Source organism: Cnephaeus nilssonii, assembly GCF_951640355.1.
Source record: "Cnephaeus nilssonii genome assembly, chromosome: 6".
NCBI classification, from domain to species: domain Eukaryota; kingdom Metazoa; phylum Chordata; class Mammalia; order Chiroptera; family Vespertilionidae; genus Cnephaeus; species Cnephaeus nilssonii.
The window spans coordinates 91,117,073-91,129,278 of record NC_137077.1 but is presented as its reverse complement, the minus strand read 5'-3'; the positions used below and the strand labels follow the sequence as shown (position 1 = coordinate 91,129,278).

At 40.0% G+C, this 12,206-nt stretch overlaps 1 protein-coding gene across 4 annotated transcripts in view; it reads right to left on the bottom strand.

Moving 5' to 3' along the window:
• The window catches only part of WNK1 (WNK lysine deficient protein kinase 1), a 144,499-nt gene that overhangs the window by 86,854 nt on the left and 45,439 nt on the right, over positions 1 to 12,206 (bottom strand). For all 4 annotated transcript variants that reach the window (XM_079773948.1, XM_079773949.1, XM_079773950.1 and 1 more), the window contains exon 2: positions 7,328 to 7,500. In XM_079773948.1, the coding sequence (XP_079630074.1) occupies positions 7,328 to 7,500 (173 nt within the window). The remainder of the gene's footprint in view (positions 1 to 7,327; positions 7,501 to 12,206) is intronic.

Sequence of the window (12,206 nt, the reverse complement as noted above, 5' to 3'; positions counted from 1 at the left end):
GCCCCAGTCGCTCTGGGCCTCTGGGTAACGTGGGACGGCGGAAAGGCGGCTCCGGCCAGAGCGAAGGCGGTGCCGGCAGCCAGGGGAAGGAAGGCCCATTCTTGCACAAATCTTCATGCATCGGGCCTCTAGTTATAATAAAAATTACAGTAACTATTATTCAGCCATAAAAATAGAATGAAATCTTGCCATTTGTGACAATATGAATCAGACAACATTACACTAAGTGAAATAAGTGAGACAGAGAAAGAAACAAACAACAACAAAAAAACAAGCTCATAGATATAAAGAACAAATTGGTGATTGCCCAAGGCACAGGTGGTAGTGGGCAAAAAGGACGAAATCAGTAAAGGTATGAACTTCCAGTTATAAAATAAAGAAGTCACGGGGATTTCATATACAATATAGTTAATAATGCTATACTGTTTATTTGAAAGTTGCTAAGAGTGATATTAAAAGTCTTCATCGTAAGAAAAAAATTGTCTTATGTATGGTGACATGTTAACTGGACTTACTGTGGTGATCATTTTACAATATATACAAATTGTGAACCATTGTATTTTACACCTGAAACTAATATAATGTTGTATATCAACTATGCCTCATTAAAAAATATTTAAAATAATTAAAAATTTTATTATTACTATTTTATATAAAAATAGGAACATTATTAAAACCACCACAACCAAATAAGAAATGTGACAATCAGGCATCAGCAGTGCAGAAAAGACATAATAATTAATTGATAGATAGATAAATGATCTTCATGATACATTTTTGAGTCCTTAATTACAGTTCGCTCATGCCGAATCGCACTGAAGAAAAGCCTAATAGTTGAAAACTTACAGCCTCATAACCATAGCTCCTAATCAGCTTTTAAGTGCTGAAATAGTTCATATAAACTGATAACCAACTATGGTTAAATGTGGGATAAGTAATTATGGTACTTATCCCACAGAATTGGAAGACTAAATGCTAAGAACAATGGTTGCCAAATATTTGAGTAGGAAATTTTATTATTATTTTATTTTCTAATCCTCACCCAGGGATATGGTTTACTGCTGAGAGAGAAAGAGAGTTAGTCAGTTGTCTTCCAAAAGTGCCCCAACTAGAGATCTAACCTGCAACCTTCTGGTGTCTGGAATGATGCTCCAACCAACTGAGCCACCTGGCCAGGGCAAGTATAGGGTATTTTAGTTCAACAAAAAGAGAATATCAACAAAGAGACAGAAATTATAAAAAGAAACCAAACAATTTCTGGAGCTAAAACACAGTAAGTGAAATGAAAAATTCACTGAATTCAACAGCAAATTTGAGCAAGCAAAAGATAGAAGCTGCAAACCCAAAGTCAGACAATTGAAATTATCCAGTCTGATGAGCAGAAAGAAAAAAAGAATAAAGAAAAAAATCCACAGAGCTTTAGAGACCTGTGAGATACCAAGTGGATCAACATACACAAAATGCAAGTCCCAAATAAGAGAGAAAAGGAAGAGAATGAATATTTTATAAAATAATGGCCACGAACTTTCCAAATTTGATAAAAGACATGAATTTACACAACCAGGAAGCTCAACAAAATCCAAGAGATCCACATGAGACATACTGCATTCAAACTGCTGAAAGTCAAAGACACAGAGAGAATCTTGAAATCACCAAGAGAAGCAAGATATACTGTGTAGGAAGAAGAATGGGGAGTAACAGATTAATGGGCACCAGGTGCTCTTTTGATGGTGATGAAATGTTCAGGAACTTAGTAGATGTGGTGGCCACAAAACAATGCAAATGTACTAAATGCCACTGAATTGTACACTTAAAAAGGTTGATTTTATGTTAGTAAGTTCACCTCAATTTAAAAAAACCTAACTTTATTTGCATCACTTGAACAAAATTTTCTAATCCATATATTCCCATCTTATTTTTCAGGCATGGATATTTGTTTTGATTTAAGTATTTATATATGTGGAACCAAGATAGAAACTCAGAGAGTCCAAAATGCATGTATTTTGGAACTACATCCCATCCCTTTCACCCCATTTGCCTTTCCAAAAACTACTAATGTTCCTCATTGTTTTGTATTCTTACAAGTATGAATATAGATTGGCTTTAAATCTATTTGCTTTGGACTATATACACACTGTCAATCTGAGCCATCCTGTTCTTAAATATTGTCTTTCCTAATTTTTTTTATTGTTTTCATTCTAGAGTAAAATTAAATCTAATTCTCACTCTATTTCTCATCTTTTCTCATATCTTCCACCTTTTTCTGATTTCTGATTTCTTAATATTTACTTTTCTTTTTGCAAACTTCAAGGTTTATTTTCTATGTGATATATATATATGTGTGTATATATGTATGTACGTGTGTATATATATAAATGTATATACATCTATCTACACTAATAAGAGTAAGATGCAAATTGACCGTACCTTCACGACACCCACCAGCCAATCAGGAGTATGCAAATCAACCCAACAAAGATGGCGGGTTAATTTGCATATACAGATGCTGAGCGGCCGGGGGTGGGGCGGGACGCTTTCGTCATCACCGTGGTGACGACACAGGCGTTCCGCACCGCCCCAGCCGCTCTCGGCCTCTAGGCAGCGTGGGAAGGCAGAAAGGCGGCTCTGGCCGGAGCGAAGGCCGTGCCGGCAGCCAGGGGAAGGAAGGCTCATTCTTGCATGAATCTTCATGCATCGGGCCTCTAGTCCTATCTAATAAAAAAGTAATGTGCAAATTAGCCATCACCCCGCTACACCCAGCAGCCACGCCCACCAGCCAATCAGGAGCAATTATGCAAATAAACCCAACCAAGATGGCTACAGCCACAGAGAGCAGGAGGGAGGCTTGGGTTTCCCCGGCAATGGAGGAAGCCAAGCTTTCCGCTTGCCCTTGCCAGCCTAGGCCTCCACTCAAGGCTACGAAGTTTCAATGACAGAAGATACATAAATCCAAACAGAAATGGCGGCAGCCACAGAGCTGGAAGAGCAGGAGGCTAGGGTTGCCCCCGGTGACAGAGGAAGCTAAGCTTTCCGCACACCCTGGCCAGCCCAGGCCTCCGCTTAAGGCTACAAAGTTTCAATGATAGAAGATACATAAATCCCAACAGAAATGGCTGCCGCCACAGAGCAAGCAGAAGGCTTGGCTCCGCTCCAGGCTACAAAGTTTCAATTGTAGAAGATAAATAAACCCCAGATACCAGGGCCTCCGCTTGGGTCGCCAGGGGGCATGGCCGGCCTGTAAACCACCACAGGCCCCTTGCCCAGGCATCCCCACGCCCCAAGGGAACCCCCACCCTGATCTGAGACATCCTTCAGGGCAAACCAGCCGGCCCCCACCCGTTCACCAGGCCTCTATCCTATCTAATAAAAGATTAATATGCAGATTGGCCATCACTCCAACACACAAGATGGCTGCCCCCATGTGGACACAAGATGGCCACCACAAGATGGCCAGCAGGGGAGGGATGTTGGGAGGGACCAGGCCTGCAAGGGAGGGCAGTTGGGGGCGATCAAGCCTGGAGGGGAGGGCAGTTAGGGGTGACCAAGCCTGCAGAGGAGGGAAGTTGGGGGCGACCAGGCCTGCAGGGAAGGGCATTTGGGAGGGACCCAGGCCTGCAGGGGAGAGCAGTTGTGGGGGACCAGGCCTGCAGGGGAGGGCAGTTAGGGGTGACCAGGACTGCAGTGGAGGGCAGTTAGGGGCAAACAGGCTGGCAGGGGAGCAGTTAGGCATCAATCAGGCTGGCAGGGGAGTGGTTAGGGGGTGATCAGGCTGGCAGGCAGAAGCGGTTAGGGGCAATCAGGAAGGCAGGCAGGCGAGCAGTTGGGAGCCAGCAGTCCTGGATTGTGAGAGGGATGTCCGAATGCCCGTTTAGGCCCATCCCATCAGTGGGATCGGGACTAAACGGGCATTCAGACATCCCTCGAGGGGTCCCAGATTGGAGAGGGTGCAGGCTGGGGTGAGGGACACACAACCCCGTGCACGAATTTCGTGCACCGGGCCTCTAGTCTATATAATAAAAGCCTAAGCGACCGTTATGGCACTATGACGCGCACTGACCACCAGGGGCCAGACGCACCGCAGCAGTGGTGGTTGGTGGCAGGAGCTTCTCTCACCTCTGCGGCAGCACTAAGGAGCAATGAACCGAGCAGTAAGGAGAGAGTAGACGGGCAGTAAGGAGCAAGGGATCCTGGATTGTGAGAGGGATCCCGGACTGCAAGAGGGCGCAGGCTGGGCTGAGGGCCCTGCCCAGTGCATGAATTTCATGCACCGGGCCTCTAGTATATATAAAAGCCTAAGCAACTGTTCGTACGGTAGCTATGGCGCACACTGACCACCAGGGGGCAGACGCTCAACGCAGGAGCGGAAACCACAGGCATAGAAACATGGAACAGACTGATGAATCTCAGAGGGAAGGGGAGAGGGGGGAGGGTGGGAAGAGATTAACCAAAGATCTTATATGCATACTAGAGGCCTTGTGCACGGATTCGTGCACCAGTGGGGTTCCTCGGCCTGGCCTGCAGGTATCAGTCCTAATCCATGCACCAGGCCTCCGACATCCCCCAAGGAGTCCTGGATTGTCACCGGTGCACAGATCCGTACACCGGGCCTCTAAATAATAAAAGCCTTCTATATAATAAAAGCCTAAGCGACCGTTATGGTAAAATATTATTGAAAGTATTACATATGTCCCCTTTTTTCCCTATTGACACCTTCTAGCCCGCCCCTATGCCCCACCCCAGGCCTTTACCACATTATTATTGTCTGTGTCCGTGGGTTATGCATATATACATACAAGTTCTTTGGTTGATCTCTTCCTACCCACCCATCCACTCTGGCCTTCCCGCTGAGAAAAAATATAGAACACTTCACAAATTTGTGTGTCATCCTTGCACAGAGGTCATGCTAATCTTCTCTGTATTGTTCCAATTTTAGTATATGTGCTGCCGAAGAAAGAATGTGCTTCATATTTATTCTTTCTATTCAATCTAGTCTGCTGTTGAACCTAACCCTTAGTTTTAATTTTAATGATTTATTCTTATTTCTAGTTCTTTGCTTTTTTTCTAATTATACCTTAACTGTTTTTGACAAAGTTATATTTCTTCATTATGGTTTCTATTCCTTCTTTTTATCATTTTATATGCTTGTATATACTTTATATACCTACATATATCTTTACTGAAATCTCTTAATAATTACACATTTATTTTATAATCACCTTCAGAGTTGTCTATAGTATCTTTAATTCCTGTGGTACTATTTTCCAGTTGTATCTGATCATCTTTACTGGCTAGTAATTTAATTATGAAGTCACCTTCACTAGAGACTGTTTTGTCCATGGATACTATGACCAATGAAGTACGACAATGTCCTGGGAGTTGTCATTGGATTTTGAAACAATTATGAAGTTTACTCCTAGTCTTGGGATTCCTGCACCAAGTCGGTAGTACAAATTTATGTTATATATTATATATTATGTAGGCTGAGATTTCTGTTTTTCATAGGAACATTCCTCCCATCCAAAGTCCTGGGCAGATGGGCAAAATCCTTATAATTTTCACTCACAGGGATGCAGAGTTCTCTCTTAAATGGGTAATTCAGTCTTCTGACAGAAGCTAAGTTCAGTTCTCCTTTCTACTGAGTTCTAAGGCTCGTAGTCCTAGCTTGCACATTAAAATTCTAGTACCCAATTCTCAAACCGCATAAGTGGTATGAAATTCCCATAGAATGCCAGTGCATCAGCTCCTGTTTTGGCCTTGAGTTACTTCTCCTTTGCTTTTTATCTGGAAATTATCCTTTTTTTTTTTTTCTTCCTCTCTGAAGCTTGGATGCATATTGAAAGAGCTTTAATGATATTCTACACTTTAGTTTGTTGGTATTGGGGGAGGCCATCCAAAAGGGACTTAGCCCACTATGTTACCCAAAGCCCCTTATTACAGTTTTTAGAACAAGTAAACTATTGTAGGGTGTACCTGATACACTATTGACAATCCACTAAGTATACAAATCAGTGAAAAGAATCTCAAGATGCAAATGTACACAAAACTACTATCACACAAGTTTCCTTAATTCATTCAACTACTTAACAAGTTATAGGCATAGTGCTAGGGACCACAGTGTAGTAGAAGAAACAGACATATGTATACCAAGAAGCCTGGATGACTAGGATAAGGGTGTTGCCATAAATATTACAGAGGATGAGTAGAAAATAGAATTGGCGGTGGGGGGAAATTTTGTTGGCTTTTCAACCTGTTAGTCTTAAGCATCCAAGAGCACATGCAAGTGACTACCATCTAGGAGATACAAGACTTATGCTTCTAAGATCTTGGATTAATAAGCTCAGTAGTATTAACTAAAGAAAGTAATAAATAATCAATATACACTAGAGAGACAATTTTTTAAAATCCAATTCCTCCACAGTAAAAAATTTACACCACATAATTTATACTAATTTCCTATCTGAGTACAAATAGATACTCAGTACAAAAAAGAGACCTGAGATTCCAGAGGCATAATCCAACTCTTACCTTAAAACTCTTTATAATAGGCAACAAGGAATTTCTGCATTTGACCTATCTGTAATCCTGAAAGAAATAATAGGTCTAGCTGTTTTGGCTTTTCAATTTCTGATGCTATGGGAAATGAAATTATGTAGTGATAATGTTCACAATACAGTGTTCACTTGATACAATAGTTGCATAGGTGCAACAAAAACTGCCTAATACTGCTTGATAAAATAATGAGTAAAGCTTCTCAGTAAATTTCAACTTCATTTTGACCACTAGAGGGCTCCCTTATCATCATTTGATTTCTAATCCCTTAGCCACTCAAATTTTAGAAACACCAAGTACAATGACTTAAAATAACTGGGTTTATTCTGCAATAACATCTCTTTTTTAAAAAAAAAAAAAATAGTTTTATTGATTTTAGAGAGGAAGAGAGAAGGAGAGAGAGACAGAAACATCAACGATTGAGAGAGAATCACCGATTGGCCGCATCCTGCACACCCCACACTGGGGACTGAGCCCGCAACCCGGGCATGTGCCCTGACCGGGAATCGAACCATGACCTCCCGGTTCATAGGTCAACACTCAACCACCGAGCCACGCCGGATGGGCAATAACATCTCATTTTAAAACTTAACAATAAATAATTATCAAATCACTTTATACACCAGAGGACTTTGTGGACAGAAAAATGTGCTAATGTACTAACAGTTGAAGGGACAGTTCCCTCCTAAGGCAACAAAAGTAGGACTGATAAGGCCTAAAATAAGGAAACTCAAGTTTTCTCATAGCTCTTGGTCAGCTTTTATATTGATGGACTTACGTTTTAAGTGTTCCAGATGTCATAAGTTCTGTCACCAAAACAATGCACTTCTTTCCTTTTACTGTGGATTCCCAGGAATCATAGAATCGAACAATATTGGGATGCTGAAGACCCTTTAACATTTCAGCTTCTTCTTTAAATCTCTGTCTCTCAGACTTCGTTAACTTTCGATCCTACAATCAAAAATGAAAACAGAATGTGGTTTAAAATAATAAAACACCAAATTACAGTTAAATTTAGATGGTAAACATGTACTAAAGTATAATGATCAACAGTGTTAAAATAGAAACACTACAAATTTACTAATAACAATTTCAACAGTCTATCATATGATTGTGGAAACAGGCTAAAGTTTGTTTAAGAAAACTTTGGATTATAAAGTCATGCTTAAGATTATTTTAGTATCAGTACTATTAAATATGCCTCAGATACAATCTCATTTTGTGAGTTAATTTACCACTTCTAAAATAAGTCATCTATTGCTAGAGATGTGCAATTTAGTAACAGGAAACAAGTATGGGTTTTAGAGGTAGAAAGGTCTAAATATAAATTCTAGTTCTGTCTTTGCTTTGGTTAGAATTCCCTTTATGAATATACTAGTGGCCCGGTGCACGGAATTCGTGCACGGGGGTGTGTCCCTCAGCCCGGCCTGCACCCTCTTCAATCTGGGACACCTTGGGGGATGTCTGCCTGCCGGTTTAGGCCTGATCTCTGTGGGATCAGGCCTAAACCGGCAGTCAGACATCCCTCTCGCAATCCGGGACCACTGGCTCCTAACTGCTCACCTGCCTGCCTGCCTGACCGCTCATAACACTCTTCCTGCCAGCCTGCTCACCCCCAACTGCCCCCCCCCCCCCGCCAGCCTGCTTGCCTCCAACTGTCCCCCCCCCCCCGGCGGCCTGATCGCCCCCAACTAACCCCCCGCCCGCCAGCCTGCTTGACCCCAATTGCCCTGTCTGCAAGCCTGATCACCCCCAACTGCCCCCCCTGCTGGCCTGCTCACCCCCAACTGCCCTCCCCTCCTGGTCTGATCGCCCCTAACCGTCTCTGCCTTGGCCCTGCCACCATGGCTTTGTCCGGAAGGACGTCTGGAAGGTCTCCTGGTCTAATTAGCATATTACCCTTTTATTAGTATAGATACCTTCAACTCACAGGACTGTTGTAAGAATTAAATAATTTACTAGGTATGCTTTTATCACATGTTTAAAGCACCTGGCACTTCACAGATTAGTTCCTACCTGAGATAAACTGGGGAAAAGCAATTAATTTGTTGTTTTCCCTTAACAAGGTCCTATATACACAAACTTTGAATTGTCCTGCAAATTTAAATTGGAACTATCTCACATTAATATTCTGTCAAAACAAGTAATACATATATTTTAACAAAATATTCCAGGTATACAATAAAGTAATGTGTCCATCATACAGTCAAATAATTAAACATCACAAACATAATTTAAAGCCCTCTGTGCAATTAGGTTGCCCTTCCCATCACAATTCCTTACCCTTGAATAACCACTACCCTGAATTTGAACATACCATTCCTATATGGGTTTTTACACTTTATTTTTTTTAAATATATTTTTATTGATTTCAGAGAGGAAGGGAGAGGGAGAGGGAGAAACATCAATGATGAGAGAGAATCATTGATCAGCTGCCTCCTGCATGCCCTTTACTGGGGACTGAGCCCAAAACCCACGTATATGCCCTTGACTGGAATTGAACCCATAACCCTTCAGTCCATAGGCTGACGCTCTATCCACTGAGCCAAACTGGCTAGGGCTGGGTTTCTACACTTTATATGAAATGTTAAAATTTCATAAAATGATGGTATACAGTATGTATTTTTTGGAAGTTTGCTTCTTTTTCACTCAATATTGAGATAATCTTTGATGGCATACAAGGAGATATGACAAGATATATCTACCTTATTATTATAACTGGGCTCCACTCATTATCACTGCTTTACAGTTATCCTTTGTCTGAATATACAGGATGGGGCAAAAGTAAGTTTACAGTTGTTCATATGAAAAATAATACATTAATAAATAATAATACAAGAATAAACTGTTTTGTGTACTCACAACTGTAAACCTACTTTTGCCACATCCTGTATTACAATTTATAACATCTCCTATTAATGAATCTTTAAGTTGTTCTTCATTTTTGTTACTACTATACTGTAATAATAGTGTTGCAATGTTAATCTTGGACATACATTTAAGTGTATCAATAGGACACGTGTTCTTTTTTATTTTTTAATTGATTTTAGAGAGAGAGGAAGGGAGAGAAAGAGAAAGAAGAAGAGAAACATTGATTTGTTGTTTCACTTATTTATACATTCACTGGTTGACTCTTTTATATGCTCTGACCAGGGACTGAACCTGCAATCTTAGCATATCAGGATGACACTCTAACCAACTGAACTACCTGGCCAAGGCAGAACACTCATTCTTAAACTTAGGGTCCACAAAACCCTTTAAGGAAGGTTTGTGAATATGTGTGAAAACAAATATTTTTCATTTACCATGAATTGAAATTTAATATCTCCTTGAATTATTAATGTGTACTCCTAATAGCACAATAGTAACTGTGATTTTGTCACCAACAGACCTAGATTATTTTCATATCACCTAACAGTAGGTGCAGATTATCTCAAAATAGCATTTACACAAATCATTATTTTGAAATTATGACAGCTATTAGACTTTCAGTAGGTTTTATTATGCACTAATAATGCATAATATATCACAAATTTAAAATTTTGATAACTATTCAATATTAGTTTCCATTATAATCCAATGTATTTCTATATAAACTTAAAACATTATTCTAGCTTTCACCAGCCTTCAAAAAAAAAGATATGAGGCACAAAAAAATATAAGAGCAATTATTAGAAAACATGGCTAATAGTAGAATTGTTGGATCATAGGGGATAGGCAGCTTTTTTTTCATAGGGATCAACAAATTGCTTTTCAAAGTGAAGTGACTATACAATTTACTTCCCTAAAAGCATAGTCACCAACAATTAGCATTATGAGACATCAACTTTTGTCAATTTGATGAGTGTAAAAATCACATCTTGTTGTTTAATTTACATTTTTAGAATAAATAAGCATTCGAAGCTTTTTGTGTCTTTGTGAACTACTCAATCATATAATTTGTTTCTTTATCTTATTTGTAAGAGTTCTTAATATATTCTGGATACTAATTCTTTGTTGATTTTATGATTTACAAATACATTTTCTCAATTGTAGCTTGTACCCTCACCTTCAGTTGTAGCCCTATAAATGGGGTTTTGAATAAGCCATGATAACGGACAGCTCAATTTGCAAAGATCCCCACCAACTTCCACACCCCCTGCCTGCTTCATAAATAGGCAGGTTTGCCCAGCCTCCTCCTCAGAATTTCTTCTCCCTGGGTCCTGTTCCATCTCCAAATTATCACTGCATGATAGGTGTCTCTCAAAGTTCCGTAAACAACCCCTTTCACAGTCCTTTATCACTTTATTCTCACTCCCAACTAGAAGCTGTGACCATCTACAAAGTCACATACCTCATCCACTAAGATTCATGGCAGCATAGCTATTTCATCCTGGATTATCCTTCTAAAACATTAATTTCCTGGAGGATAGACAGCCTTAACAAGGCAAAGTATCTGAGACATGATGACTGAGGAAGATGATATTTATCACTTAGTTTTTAATCGCAATGCATTTTCGCTCCTTGAAGCTCTATTTGGGTCTTTATCAAATCAATCATTCACTACTCCTTCCAACACCATCTTGATTTTTGTTGTTTCAGTTTTTAGTCTTTTTCCTGATAACATAACTTACTTTACAGACTCATTTCACTGCCACTTTTATCTGAGTTACTGGGGATCTAATTTTGCTATTGTTTTGGCTGCTGATATTCACTTCTGTTGTTTTTTTTTGCTTTATGTGGTTATTTCAAATTGTGATGTTTGTTGGAATATCCTCAGTTGTGAATGTATCCCACAATCTCTAGTCTGTTTTTCATTTCATTTCATTTTCCTCTTCAAAGAACAACTTTATTGGATCTCAATTTTAATAACTGCTTGGCCTTGAGATTTCATCTATCCTCAGATAGATAGTAAAACTATGCCCCTTAGTTAACAGATTGGCAACTGTCCCAGAAAAGTCCTAGGATCAATTCACACTTTTCCTGCTCTGGTTTTACGTTTCTTCTTAGTTTTCAGACCTTGGAGAATACCCTTACATTGTAACAAACACAGCTATGCATTGAAGATAATAGGTTTTTGTTGTTCTTTTCATCAAAATTTTCAAAATATCTCATGTTTTAAAGTAGGAAATTTTCAGCTTGTTTGCTTGTCCCTCTACTGACAATAGGGCTTCTCAATATGTTTTTTTAAAAATCTTATTCACCATATATTCTCTTAAAAAATATTTTTTTATTGATTTCAGAGAGGAAGGGAGAGGGAGAGAAAGAAACATCAATGATGAGAGAGAATCATTGATCGGCTGCCTCCTGCACACCCTCTACTGGGGATTGGGCCCACAACCCGGGTATGTGCCCTTGGCCAGAATCGAACCTGGGACCATTCATTCCGCAGGCGGATGCTCTATCCACTGAGCCAAACTGGTCAGGGCTCACAATACATTCTTAAAGGTTCCTCATTTAGGGGAATTTTATATAGAAAAAAGAAAAATCTAGATCTCTTGTTGACTCCCTTATCTATTACTGACCCTTACAATAGTTGTATCAAGAAGACTTATTTTAGCCCTAGCTGGTTTGGCTCAGTGAATAGAGCATCAGCTTGCAGACTGAAGGGTTCCGGGTTCGATCTGGTCAAGGGCACATGCCTGGATTGCAGGCCGATCCCCAGTAGGGGGCATGCA